Consider the following 14,430-nt stretch of genomic DNA (forward strand, 5'->3'; position numbering starts at 1 on the left):
CCAATTTATTTTCTAATAGGAAGAATACAATGCTGTCAAGAAGTGTCTCTGCAGAGGAGAGAGAATACATCAGTGGGTACTTCAGGCTGTTTGAAAGGATGTGCCCCTGGAGCCCCAGGGACAGCTGGAGGGAGCCCAGAGGGGACAGAGAAAGGGACATCATGGGCTGCTCCTGTGCTGCTGAGCTGGGCTGGGCTCCTGGGACAGAGGGAGCTCATGGCAAGCGGCAGCGCTGCAGAGAGACAGCTCTGCCCAGGAGCAGCTCCTCTGCAAAGCGCAGCAGGGCTGAGGGCTCTGCCTGCAGCACCGAGGACAGAGGAGCCAGGCACAGAGAGGGAAACGCAGTCTGGGGTGGTGAGATGGCTGAGAGATCACTGGGGGAGAAATCTTCACAGTCCTTAACACAGTAAGTCTCTGGGTGCAGGGTGGTGCAGATGAGGATCCTGCAATTATCTCCCAGAGCTGGCAGATCCCATGGCTGGAGTGGAGGAGAAGGATCTGTTCCTTAGCATGGACAGGGCACGACAGCTGCCATCTCCCAGCTGCAGGGTGCTCAGGGCTGTCCTGCAGAGCAGGGTCCCTGCATTCCAGGGCTGTGCCGGGGCAGGGACTCTGTCGCCTGCCAGGGTCAGCGCTCAGCCTGCCCGGGGAGATCCCAACAACACTGAGGGGAGAAGCTGTGGGGGGAAGGAGCGACCCCCAGCAGGGCAGGGTCATTCTGCCTCTGGGTTCTCCGTGAGTCAGGGCTGCTCTTCCAATAGGAGGTTTCAAGGAGAAGATCTATACAGGTATTACTACAAAGATCAGGCGCTTTCCCGAGTCTGTCCTTTCGGTTTCCTATTCCAAGACTTGTGGAGTGGGGGGATGGAGGAAAGGATAAATGCAAAAGGAGCTCTCGAGTTGTAAGCAGTCACTGAGACTCCTGAACTGCAACTCAGAGTCATCAGTACATCTGCCAGAAGCCTTATAACATCCCTTCACCACCCCTCTGCCGATGGACAGCAGCAGCATCACCTTGGCTGGACACATCAGCCTTAGGTTCACCTGTCCTTTTTTGCAGCCTGCAAACCTCTGCTCTCAGCAGTGCCTGGTGGCTTTTCAGGGTAACATGGCGGTGTGATCAGCCTCCATCTCAGAAAGGTGCCAGCCCAGGGCAGCTGGAGCAAGACAGAGGGACAGAGCAGCTGCCCTCACTCTGCACTGACCCACAGGCATCCTCTGGTCTCGCAGGACTCGCTCTGTTCTCCCTGAGTGCAGCAGAAATGCTGAGGGTTTCTGACACCCAACAACACTCTCCAGGGGAGTTGTAGGAAGCTGCAAAAAAACAAGCCTCTCAAACTGCCTTGTTCCGTCCTGGTTCATTATCACTAGGAGAGCAGATGCTGACAGTCCCTTCTGCACCAGGAACGGGTCCATCTGACACAGCTGAACCCCAAATCCGTGGCAAATTCTTTATGGGACACCAGGGTCATCTCATATGTAGGATGTGCTGCACAGATGTTTTTGTTTCTCTTTTTCATTTCAGCAGAATATTTTCTTCTCACCATCATGTCGTACGACCGCTACGTTGCCATCTGCAAACCCCTGCACTACGGGACCCTCCTGGGCAGCAGAGCTTGTGTCCACATGGCAGCAGCTGCCTGGGCCACTGGGTTTCTCAATGCTCTGATGCACACGGCCAATACATTTTCACTGCCACTGTGCAAGGGCAATGCCGTGGACCAGTTCTTCTGTGAAATCCCCCAGATCCTCAAGCTCTCCTGCTCAGACAGCTCCGTCAGGGAACTTGGGCTTCTTGTGGTTAGTGCCTGTTTAGTTTTTATGTGTTTTGTGTTCATCCTACTGTCCTATGTGCAGATCTTGAGGGCCGTGCTGAGGATCCCCTGTGAGCAGGGACGGCACAAAGCCTTTTCCACGTGCCTCCCTCACCTGGCCGTGGTCTCCCTCTATGTCAGCACTGCCATATTTTCCTACCTGAAGCCCCCCTCCATCTCCTCCCCATCCCTGGACCTGGTGGTGTCTGTTCTGTACTCGGTGGTGCCTCCAGCAGTGAACCCCCTCATCTACAGCATGAGGAACCAGGAGCTCAAGGATGCCCTGTGGAAACTCATATCTTACTGTTTTCTGAAGAAATAAACTGCCCATCTGCTTCTACATTGCAGTTTTAATGTCACTAGTTACAGGTCCAGCCTCTCATCTGTATTTTCTGTTGTTATCGGTTGGGGTTTTTTTACTGTTATAATGTTGTCGTCCCCTTTCTAATTCACTGTCTGCTTTTCTTTTATAACCACTGGCTGTGTAAATGAGGATCCATGATCTGTCTGTATTTAAACAAAATAAAGCATCCTGTAATGACTTCATTTCCCCCCAAGGGGGAACCCCCCAAAAGGTGATGGACCCCCTGCCCTGTCGGGCAGAGAGGGAAGACCTGAAACAGCCCCTGTCCTGTCGCTGTCGGGCAGAGGTAGGGGGTCAAACAGCTGAGGAGGGTTGGAAGCAAGTTCCAGTTAGGCGTCACGGGCAACTCCCCTCCCTCCTGCTTTGCTTCCCCAGGTGCCCCTCCGGAATAGGTTTGAGGCCCTGGATATTGAAGAAGATGTAGGTGGGGATGTGGTGCAAGGGCCGTCTACGAGGTCACATAGGAAGAGGCGATCAACTCCACGCCTCAAGACTGCCTCCGATAAAAAAGAAAGAAGGGTAATTGTGGTTGGCAATTCCCTTCTGAGAGGGACGGAGGGCCCAATGTGCAGAGCTGACCCTCATCATCGGGAAGTCTGTAGCCTACCTGGAGCTCAGATCAGGGATATCGCCAGGGCGCTCCCCAAACTGGTGCGCCCAACGGACTATTACCCCCTACTGATCTTCCAGACAGATGGGGAGGAAGCGGCATCCCGTAGTCTGAGGGGAATGAAGAAAGACTTCAAGGCCTTGGGACGAATGGTGAAAGAGTCTGGGGCTCAAGTTATCTTGTCTTCCCTCCTTCCATTTTTGGGTGATCATGTGGGACGGAATAGAAAAATTAAGTCCGTAAATGATTGGCTTCGGGACTGGTGCTACAGGCAGGGCTTTGGGTTCTTTGATAACGGCTGGTTTTATAAGACGCCAGTCCGGTCAGTGATATGTGGGAAAGGTTTATCCCACAGGGGTAAAAGGATGCTGGGACAGGAATTAGCAGGGCTCATTTGGAGGGCTTTAAACTAGATTTGAAGGGGGATGGGGTTGTAGCTGGGCTTGCATCAGTGGGGCAGCATGCTGGAATCGATAAAGACCGGGAGGCCCCTCAGGCCCCTAGGGTGAAATCGGTGTACTCGGCTCGCTCCCTGAAGTGCCTGTACACCAATGCGCGCAGCATGGGGAATAAGCAGGAGGAGTTAGAAACCTGCGTTCGGTCAGGAGATTATGATCTGGTGGCATTAACAGAGACATGGTGGGACAGCTCACATGGCTGGAATGTGGTCATGGATGGCTATGCCCTTTTCAGGAAAGACAGGCCAGCCAGGCATGGTGGTGGAGTTGCTCTTTACGTGAGAGAGCAACTACAATGTATAGAGTACTGTCCAGGTGCGGTTGAGGAGCAAGTTGAGAGTCTGTGGGTGAGAATTAAGGGGCAGGCTGGCAGGGGTGACACTGTTGTGGGAGTCTATTACAGGCCACCAGATCAGAGTGAGGATGTTGATGAGGCCTTCTACGGGCAGCTGAGCGCGGCCTCACAGTCACAGGCTCTGGTTGTTATGGGGGATTTTAACTACCCTGATGTTTGCTGGAAGGACTACTCAGCCAGCCAGCCTCAGTCTAGGAGGTTCCTCCAGTGCATTGATGATAACTTTCTGATGCAAATGGTGGAGGAGCCGACTAGGAGAGGTGCGCCGCTGGATCTCGTCCTCGCTAACAAGGAGGGTCTGGTCGAAGCAGTAAAGGTGGGGGGCTGCCTTGGTTGCAGTGACCATGAGATGGTGGAGTTCAGAATCTCCTGTGGTGGGAGCAGAATACCGAGCAGAATTGCAACCCTGGACTTCAGCAGGGCCGACTTTGGCCTTTTCAAACAGTTGCTGGAGGAAATCTCGTGGGCAAGGCTGCTGGAAGGTAAAGGGGCCCAAGATAGTTGGTTAACTTTCAGGGACTGCTTCTACCAAGCTCAAGATCAGTGCATCCCGACGCGCAGGAAGCCAAGGAAGGGAGCCAGGAGACCTGCGTGGTTAAACAGGGAACTGCTGGGCAAACTCAAGTGGAAGAGGAGGGTTTACAAATCATGGAAGGAGGGGCTGGCCACTTGGGAAGAATATAAGGCTGTTGTCAGAGGATGTAGGGAGGCAACTAGGAAAGCTAAGGCCTCCTTAGAGTTAAACCTGGCGAGAGGGGTCAAGGACAACAGGAAGAGCTTCTTCAAATACATGGCAGATAAAACTAACACCAGAGGCAATGTAGGCCCACTGATGAACGGGGTGGGTGCCCTGGTGACAGAAGATACAGAGAAGGCAGAATTACTGAATGCCTTCTTTGTCTCTGTCTACTCTGCCGGAGGCTGTCCTGAGGAGCCCCGTGCCCCTGAGGCCCCAGAGGAAGGCAGGGCAATGGAGGAGTTTGTCTTAATTGATGAGGACTGGGTTAGGGACCAGTTAAGCAATCTGGACATCCATAAATCCATGGGTCCAGATGGGATGCACCCGCGGGTGCTGAGGGAGCTGGCTGAAGTCATTGCTGGACCGCTCTCCATCATCTTTGCCAAGTCTTGGGAAACGGGAGAGGTACCTGAGGACTGGAGGAAAGCAAATGTCACTCCGGTCTTCAAAAAGGGCAAGAAGGAGGACCCGGGCAACTATAGACCGGTCAGCCTCACCTCCATCCCTGGGAAAGTGATGGAACACCTTATCCTTGGTGCCATCTTAAGACATATCAAGGATAAGAGGGTCATCAGGGGCAGTCAACATGGCTTCACCAAGGGGAAGTCGTGCTTGACCAACCTCATAGACTTTTATGAAGACGTAACAAGGTGGATTGACGATGGCAGAGCAGTGGATGTGGTCTACCTTGACTTCAGCAAAGCATTTGACACCGTCTCCCACAGCATCCTCACGGCAAAACTGAGGAAGTGTGGACTGGATGATCGGGTAGTGAGGTGGACTGCAAACTGGCTGAAGGAGAGAAGCCAGAGAGTCGTGATCAATGGGGCGGAGTCTGGTTGGAGGCCTGTATCTAGTGGAGTGCCTCAAGGGTCAGTTCTGGGACCAATACTATTCAATATATTCATCAATGACTTGGATGAGGGAATTGAGTGTACTATCAGCAAGTTTGCTGATGACACCAAGCTGGGAGGAGTGGCTGACACGCCAGAGGGCTGTGCTGCCATCCAGTGAGACCTGGACAGGCTAGAGAGTTGGGCGGGGAAAAATTTAATGAAATATAACAAGGGCAAATGTAGAGTCTTGCATCTGGGCAGGAACAACCCCAGGTTCCAGTACAGGTTGGGGAATGACCTATTAGAGAGCAGTGTAGGGGAAAGGGACCTGGGGGTCCTGGTGGACAGCAGGATGACCATGAGCCAGCACTGTGCCCTTGTGGCCAAGAAGGCCAATGGCATCCTGGGGTGTATTAGAAGGGGGGTGGTTAGTAGGTCCAGAGAGGTTCTCCTCCCCCTCTACTCTGCCCTGGTGAGACCTCATCTGGAATATTGTGTCCAGTTCTGGGCCCCTCAGTTCCAGAAGGACAGGGAACTGCTGGAGAGAGTCCAGCGCAGGGCCACAAAGATGATTAAGGGAGTGGAGCATCTCCCTTATGAGGAAAGGCTGAGGGAGCTGGGTCTCTTTAGCTTGGAGAAGAGGAGACTGAGGGGTGACCTCATCAATGTTTATAGATATATAAAGGGTGGGTGTCACGAGGATGGAGCCAGGCTCTTCTCGGTGACAACCAACAGTAAGACAAGGGGTAATGGGTTCAAGCTGGAACACAAGAGGTTCCACTTAAATGTGAGAAGAAACTTCTTCTCAGTGAGGGTGACGGAACACTGGAACAGGCTGCCCAGGGAGGTTGTGGATTCTCCTTCTCTGGAGACATTCAAAACACGCCTGGACGCCTTCCTGTGTAACCTCACCTAGGTGTTCCTGCTCTGGCAGGGGGATTGGACTAGATGATCTTTCGAGGTCCCTTCCAATCCCTAACATTCTGTGATTCTGTGATTCTGTGATTAGTAGGAAACAGATTTCATCAGATTCATACAACAAGCATACTTTTGTCTGGTCAGGTCCTGGGCCACAAGGTGGGTGATGGATGGGTGTGGTATTTTGCGGTCAGTTGGGTCTCAGACACTCATAATCCAGTAAGAAGCACGTGGCTGTGAAGGGGACAGTGAGGTCAGTTTTTCTCTGGAGGTGACAGCCCAGCAGCAGGGACGTGGCTGGGAAAGAACCTCGGCCTAAGTACCCACAGGCACTACCCAGGAAGAGGCCTTGGAGACGCGTTGTCATGTCCATTCCACCTGAGTACATGACGGGACAGCAGCAGGGACATGGTCGTGTCCATCAGAGAAGCTGAAAGGCCAGCAGCAGTCCTGGGATTTAGGAGCTCATGGTGAGGTGACTTCTCTTTGTTGAGATGGAACACCACAAGAAGACTGATGGGTTGTGTTCCCAGCTTGAAGGGCAGTTTCTGAGATGGTCGAGCTTTCCTTGGTAGCAGAAAAAAGAACGAGAGCAAAAAAAAAGTCACAGAGTGCAACTTGGAAGATGAAGACTGGTTATCAGGAGGAAGAAATGTCACCGGAAGGGCAGTGCTGTGGTGCAAGAGGTCACCCAGAGGGAGCTGGATCAGCCCATGGTTTGTGCTCCAAAGAACAGCCAGTGAGGGTGCAGACACATCAGTGAAGGGACAGAAATGCTGGGGTGAGAGCAGGTGGGAAGTGACACGGGTGTCTACAGGCTGCAGGGAAAGCGGGACAGGGAGTTACAGAAAAACATCTGAAGGACAACGCAGTCATTGGTCCCAGCCAGCAGGGGTACATGAGAGGAAAGTCTTGCCCAACCAACTTAATTTTTTCTACAACAAGGTTACCCACCTAGTCAACCAAGGGAAGCCCGTCGACGTGATCTTTTTGGATTTCAGTAAAGCCTCTGATAGTGTCTCTCACAATCTCCTCCTGGACATGACGTTCAGCATACGGGTTCCCAGGGAGCTGTCATGGTTACAAACCGGAGAGTGTTCAAGAAGAGACTGAACAACACCCTCAGACACATGGTGTGAACTGTGGGGCTGTCATATGCAGGGACAGGACTTGGATTCGATGATCCTTGTGAGTCCCTTCCAACTCAGGACATCCTCTGATTCTGTGATTCTATGAGGTGTAAGACCATGTAGAACAGCCTGCGGTGGAGCTGGCAAAGGGCGCTGGTGAGGCTGGAAGGCACCAAGAGAACCAAGGTCTCTGTCTCCTTGGCCATGGCAGTTGTCTCTGCCACTGAGGCCCAGGAGAAGACATGTCGTCCTCATGGTGCTGGGGCCTCGTTGCCTCCTTGCAGCCCCATGGGGAAGCTGGAAGTTGTTGTACCAGTGTTGTCCTTCCCTCGGCCTTGCACACCCACATCCCACGGTCCCAGAAAGAGCCCTGAGCCGTGTGTGAGGGACAGGATCCCCCTTCCCATTGCCTGGGGCTCATGGCTTCTCCTTTCTGCTTCAGAGAGCAAACCAAGGGGTTTCTCACCATCAGAGCCACCTGCACGGGGCCTTGGCCTCCATGTCATCACAGCCTCCAATTATCTGCTCTAACGAGTCCCTGGGGAGGCTTTGTCAGGAACAGCCCTCAGTGGGGCCCATTAATGCTTCGAGGAACTTCAAGGTTTTGCTGTTGACTTTGGCTTCTTGAGAGCTTTGTTGAGTCTCTTGTCAGTACCTGAGGTTCATGATCTCAGCCTCAAATACACCACGGGCTCATTAAAATGTTTCAAGCCCTCACAAGCTGTGTCTCTACCATAATTTTCTTCAAGTATTGAAGATTCGTAGAGCTCATTAGAGAGGTTTCAGGGGGTAGGTACAGAGAACATTTTCAATGAGCACTTGGAAGAAGTGAGAGAAGAATTCTCCCATGGATACTGGTGCAGAGTGTCTCTTGAGGAGGTTGGACAGGTGGGAAAAGCAGTCCCTTGAGGCCAGACACGGGATGGACACCCTTGCTCCTCACTTCTCTAACCTCCCTGTTTCGCTCATTGCCCCCCTGGCAGTTACATCGCTTTTCTTTACATCAGATTCTCCACTGAAGTTTGCACCTGATTGTTACAGCTTCTCTGCACAAATTACTTCATGCTTTCCTTAGAGATCTGGATTTAAATAGGCAGAAAGAGGCATTTTAATTGGCAAAAGCAAAAAAGATAAGGAGAAAGAAAACACAACAGAACATAACGAACAATAAAATATACTCTATCGTTAGTTTAAGCAACTTTCAGTGAGGTCCATCACCACAATTGAAGAGTTGCCTACAGGGAGTATGAGAGTGACAGCTGAAAGACAATTCAGCTTTACCTGCCTGAAGCTCAAAGCAGAGAAAGGTGACAGGCTCTGAATGAGCAAAGAGTGAGAGGAGGAAGAACCTCTGGGGAGCAATGGAAAGTGCAAATGTCCAGACAGGCTTCTAAAGAGACGACTGCAGACATGGTGGTTTGAATAAGGACAGGTAGGAACACCTGGATGTTCAGGGGGATTAAATACACAGTATCATAGGCAGAGTTCTGGAAATACAAGCACAAGGTAACTACAATATTTCTTCTCCTGCAATTCATACATATTGTAAAAATCCATATTTTGGCAGGACAGAAATTCATGGACATTTTATTTAAAATATTGAATCATTTCAGCTGATGAGTAAGTTGTGGTTTTGTATTGTTTGTTTGTTTGTTTTTTGAAGAACTGAGAGCAGTTCTCATGTTTTCAGGCACAGCTCCGTGGTCTGACCATAAGCCCCCAGTGCAAACCTCCAGAGGCCCCAGGGTACCTGAGGTATCTGCCTGGGACTGGCAGTTATCACACAAGACTGATAGAGCCCTGTTGCTTCCATCATGTACATCTGGTCTTCAACACTTGTACACTTAATTAGATAAGTTTCAAGGGTGTAGTGAAGGAGGAAGGTACAGAAAGAGCACTCTCCCATTGATACTGCTGCAGAGTGTCCCCTGAGGAGGTGTGGACAGGAAGGAGCAGCAGTCTGCCTGAGGTCCATCACTGTACGGAGAACCTGCTCCTCACCTCCCCAACCCCGCCATGTCTCTCTGTACACTTGACTGTGCTAGTGGAAAATATTCATCCATATGACACATGTAAGGTTTAGATCCCTCCCAGAGATCTCCTCATCTCCCCAATTAGCCCAGAAAGAGACACACACACACACACACAAATGGGTCTGGGATGGACTATTCTTGAGCTCGAACATCACAGAATCATAGAATATTTCGAGTTAGAAGATCCCCATAAGGATCAATGAGTCCAGCTGTGCACTGCTTGCACAACCACGTAACACTAAACCACAAGACCATCGTCCAGACGCTCCTTGACCTCTGACAGACTGGGAGCCGTGACCACTTCCCTGGGGAGCCTGTTCCAGTGACCGACCACCCTCCACTGAAGAACTTTCTCCTAATGTCCAGGCTGAACGTGCCCTGACGCAGCCTCATTCCATTTCCACCTGTCCTGTTCTCACTGGTCACCCGAGACAGGACATCGGCCCCTCACCTCTGCTGCCTCTCTGAGGAAGGTGCAGACTGTGATGAGGGCTGTCCTGCTTTTTGTTAAAACAAGACTAATTGTATTTTAGTGAATTTTCCTTTCAGCTTAAGCTCTTCTAAGTAACTGCATATTTCTGCAGTTGGATGCGTGTTTTTCAAACACTGTCTGCTCCAGAGCTGACAACGGCCAATATTGACAGTTTTACTGAGCTACCGGTAGGGCTGGTATGCAGAAAAGGCCTAGGACTAGATCTTATTGCTATAGCAGCCAACATCGCTGGTGAATCTCTTACGTCCCATAAGTGAGGGGGTTGTACTTGCAAGGAGGGGTGGACAGAACAAGTGATGCCAACTGAAAACCCAGTTGTTCCATGCCATCCATGTCATGCACAGTTCAAAGCTGGGAGATCACGAGGGTCTCAGGCTCTTGGTCCATGGCCGGCATCTCAAGAGGAGCCTGCCCGTTGTCCTGCCTGCAACCCTGATCCTGGTTCCCGTCCTTGCATCCCTGAACCCAGTTCCTGTGCACTGCCGAGTCCAGTCCAGGACTTCCTGATGTCTTCTCTGCAGCCTCTGCTGTGACACCAGCCCCTGTGGCAGCATTTTGGCTACTCTGGGAAATACAATATTGGTTTTGTATATTGTTCCTTATTTGTCTCATTATTAGTATTATGAGGCAAGTTTTAATTTTTGTCTCGTTTTGTTTTTAAATCTATCCAACTTGTAAGTCTCTCTCCCTTTTCCTCTTTTCCCTTTCCTTAGTGGGGAAGGGAGTGTGGTCAAGAAAGAACATCAGCCACACTTTCTTGTTGCCACTGTGCTCGGCGCTGGTGAGGCCGCAGCTTGAATCCTGTGTTCAGTTTTGGGCCCCTCATCAGAAGAAGGACATTGAGGCACTAGAGAGAGTGCAGAGGAGGTGACAAAGCTGCTGAGGGGCCGGAGCACAAGTGTGATGAGGAGCGGCTGAGGGAAGTGGTGGGTTCACCCTGGAGAACAGGAGGCTGAGGGGAGACCTGATCACTGTCTACAACTGCCTGAAAGGAGGTTGGAGCATGGAGGGGGTTGGTCTCTTCTCCCAAGGAGCAAGTGAGAGGACAAGAGGAAATGGCCTCAAGTTGTGCCAGGGGAGGTTTAGACTGGAGGTCATGAGGGACACGGGTTAGTGCTAGAGTTGGGTTATGTTTGGACTCCATGAACCTGATGGTCTCTTCCAACCAAAATGACTCTATGATTCTATGGAGAGATGATCTGAGGGCAGGCTGGCAGCAGACCCTGAGGCTGTGCCGGGGGTGGCCACATCTGCCTCCTTCCAGCAGGATTTTGGAAAGTCCCTTCCCAGCTGTGAGCGCCAGGCCAAGGGCACGGGGCAGAAACAGCCCCCACCCCTGAGGGCCCCAGCCCCCCAACTGGCCTCTGTCCCCAAACTACTCAAACTGCTGAACAGGCTCTGCCTCTACCTGAATGATCTTCAGTTTTAAGAAAATGCCAAACAAACGTGTGCTTCTGGATGAGGATGGAGCAGGTTCAGGTCCAGGACCAGGGCTGCTGCAGGAGCAGGTGTCTCCAGCACAGACAGGCTGGGGGGACCTGTCAACCTCAGCACCCCTGGGCCCCACCATGGCCCAGTTCAGCAGCCCTGGGCCCGAGGGCTCAGCCCAGGGACAGCCCCACAACCAGGGTCAGAGCGGTTCCTGCTGCTGCGCCGAGGGTCACCAGCCCCAGTCAGCCCTGGGCCAGAGTGCAGCTGTCTGAGCTGGGCTGAGGTGGAAGGGGCTGGAAAACAGCTCATCGGGAGGAGGCGATGGAAGAAGGTGCCGTGTGTGTGGCACCGGGGATGAACTGACACCCTCAGGTTGGTGTCTGGATCAGTGCTGGGCTTGCACATGGACTAAGCCCCAGCTCAGAGCACAAATTGCTGTTCCCAGCCCTGGGTGCCAAGCGCTGCTCCTGCTCTCTCCTCCCCGGTGTGACCCGAGCGCACGACTGCCCTGCCTGCTCCTGCCTTGGGGTTGGGGAACTCGGGGTCAAAAGGAAAGCCAGACTCGTGTGGTTATGGGATATCTTAAGTGTCCTGGGATTGCTTTGCTAATCACTCTGTAAGGGTTCCTGGGCTATGAACTCGATGTGTGCCCAGAGAGGCAAATAAGTCCATGAACCAACTTTCCAATTAAGGTTTCCTTCTTACAAAAAAACACACTTCCATTTTCTCATGGGCAACAGACTGAAAGGTGGAAGCTGAAGCAGCATGTGCCTCTTGTGTAAACAGGTAACAACAGATGGTTCCATTCAGTCGATCCCCAGTTGCTTCCTGCACAGGAAACCTCTCCCTTAATTTAATCTTTGGTGTACAGGCAGGGCCTTGCTGATGTTCCTGCGTAGGCAGCAAGTATGTGGCTGTCAGGCTTTCTGCAGATTTGTGACTGAGTTTTCCTGTTTCTTTTATAAGGACAATCTTGCTGTGCACTCCTGAAGTCTCCCATAAGCTGGTGGTTCGAGAGAAGGACGGGGAGCTGCAGTTAGCTCAGGGAGGACCAGTCAGCATCACAGGCAAAGCAGACTGGAACTGGACTTGGTGAACATTAATGGAATTTATTGACAGATGAAACTGGAACTTCTCCCCCGTCTTTGGGTGGATCACCGTGCACCCTGAACCGATACAGGCAGGTGTGGTCCGGGTGGCCCCAGTTGCTCAGCACTTGCAGCCGGATGTAATTCACGACCCCAGGGAGCTCGTTCTGAAATGACAAGAAGAAATGAGTCGCCTTTTCCTCTCTGGCACGTGACCACTGACAGAAGTGCCGCAGCGACGGCCTCGTTCAACAGCTTCCTTCCTGCTGCCCCGCGAGGGCTTTGGACCTGTCGTGGTCGAGACATTCTTATCTTGCTCTACATCATTGGGCCATAAAAACAGTGAAGGAAGAAGCAAATACCAGATGCCTCAGCAAATACACTGGAAAGATCTCGCCTGCTTTGGGACACAGGCTTCCACAGTCAGAAGAACCAGTGGTGGTGTCAGGAAAATGTCTCGTTGCCTTCTCTAGAAAGCCAGGGAAACAGAATGGCCTCCCTGTCACTACTCACTGCCAGCACCAACAGAATCCTCAGGAAGCCCAGTATTTCTGGTCTTTAACTGGCAGACCAGCAGTCGTGCATCCTACGGAATGTGGCCTCTTGTGTGCACTTGGGGTCCAGACAGTCAAGCTGATTCCAGCTTCAACTGTGGCGCTTCTAAGTGCTGAAGTTTAAACCCAAAATGAAAGAGAAGAAGAGCGGCAGTCCAGCCATCTGCCACCAGGAAGTTAAAGCAGAAGAAAGGCCAGCGCGGCACATGTTCAAGGACAGGGCTGCCTGTAGCCCTTTGGCAGGGAAGCCTCTCCCCATCCAACCACATTTCTCCTCCTCTCCTACAGTTCTCCCCCTCTTTGTCCCCATACCTTCAGCTGGAAGGTCTGACTGGGGTTCAGCGGTGCCAGGAAAGTGAACTGTCCCAGGAACGTTCCCTGCTCATCGTGTTCTTCCTTGAAGCCCTACAGAAAGACAGGGGTGGAGAAAACAAGAGCGTCTCATATCACTATGGGGAGACTGAACTTCAGTTGGTGAAGTACGGGGTTATTTCAACTATGTAGTCCAAGGACAATGAGCACAAGACGAGAAGCTGCAGGTGGGCAGCACGCCACACTTGCCTACTCAACGAGTCCAGGCTGCCAGTCAGAAAAGGAGCAGATGCTCCCAGTGAGAGCGAGGAAACCTGAGGATCACAAATGCCACTGGGATTGGAAGCAAAGAAGGTCTAGGACCATGCACTGTCCGGCTCCTTTTTCCTGTGGCTCCTGGAGTAGCATCTTGCCCCAGAAGCTTTTTTTTTTGAGTGGTACATAGAATAAAAGGGGAATATAATGGGAAGGAAGCAACTCCAAGGAGCCTGTTTCTTCTGAGAGCCAGGAGGAAGCTTCAGGCCACTGGACTCTTTGACCCATCTTCACCCCCTGCTTAGAAATGTTGTGCAAGCCCCTGCCCCCAGTCTAGAGAAGTCACTCACATAGACAGCAAAGTCCTTGGGAGCTGAGGAGAGACTTTCTCCATGGAACGCTGTCCCTGACACATGGTCCATGGTCACTGCTCTGGGAACGACTGGCACAGACAACTTGATGAACACCTGTCCCTGACTTCCTGGGAAGGGCCAGCAGTTTCCAGGATGATTTTCCGGCTGAAAGGAGAAGAAGAAACTACATTGACATGGAGAAGGTTGCCCTGGCTCTCGTTCCTGCCATGAGCATCAGAGGATTAAGAATTCATTTGGCCAATCAGTTCTGCTCTGAAGCGCAGCCAGTGCCTTCAGTCGCACCCTGTGGGTACCGAACAGAGCAGCAGTTGTGAGAATTCACGTATCACAAGACCCTTCCGCAGAAAAGCCCTTCGATGGCTGGGGGCTGGGTGTGCTCCTTATAGAAGCTCAGCGTCCTCTCCTGGTCCAGAGCCCTCACCAAGAACAAGCCAGGGACGGTGTGGCTGAAAGGCCCCTGCCCAGAGCAGGTGGCAGCTCCGGGCCCCCCTGGATGAACCTTTCCTGTCAGGGGAAGCCCTCGCTGCCTCTCATCCACTGCACCCTCCTTCCCCTGGCACCAGCCAGCACTGCCACGCAGGCAGCTCAGGAGCAGGGCCAGGACAGCCTGAGAGCCCAACGTGGGGCCCTCCAGCAGCGCAGGCTCTCAGCACCCGCTGGTGCTCA

General features: G+C 52.2%; 1 protein-coding gene across 1 annotated transcript; it reads left to right on the forward strand.

The window, feature by feature from the left end:
• Positions 1 to 1,584: 1,584 nt before the first annotated feature.
• LOC135999350 (olfactory receptor 14J1-like) lies at positions 1,585 to 2,860 on the forward strand (the record flags this gene model as incomplete). The annotated part of the gene is made up of 2 exons (XM_065652908.1): positions 1,585 to 2,037; positions 2,729 to 2,860. Coding segments are annotated over 2 exons (585 nt in total), but the record flags the coding sequence as incomplete, so codon positions are not given.
• Between the last annotated feature and the right edge of the window lie 11,570 nt (positions 2,861 to 14,430).

This window comes from Caloenas nicobarica, chromosome 28 (genome assembly GCF_036013445.1).
Source record: "Caloenas nicobarica isolate bCalNic1 chromosome 28, bCalNic1.hap1, whole genome shotgun sequence".
Taxonomy (NCBI): domain Eukaryota; kingdom Metazoa; phylum Chordata; class Aves; order Columbiformes; family Columbidae; genus Caloenas; species Caloenas nicobarica.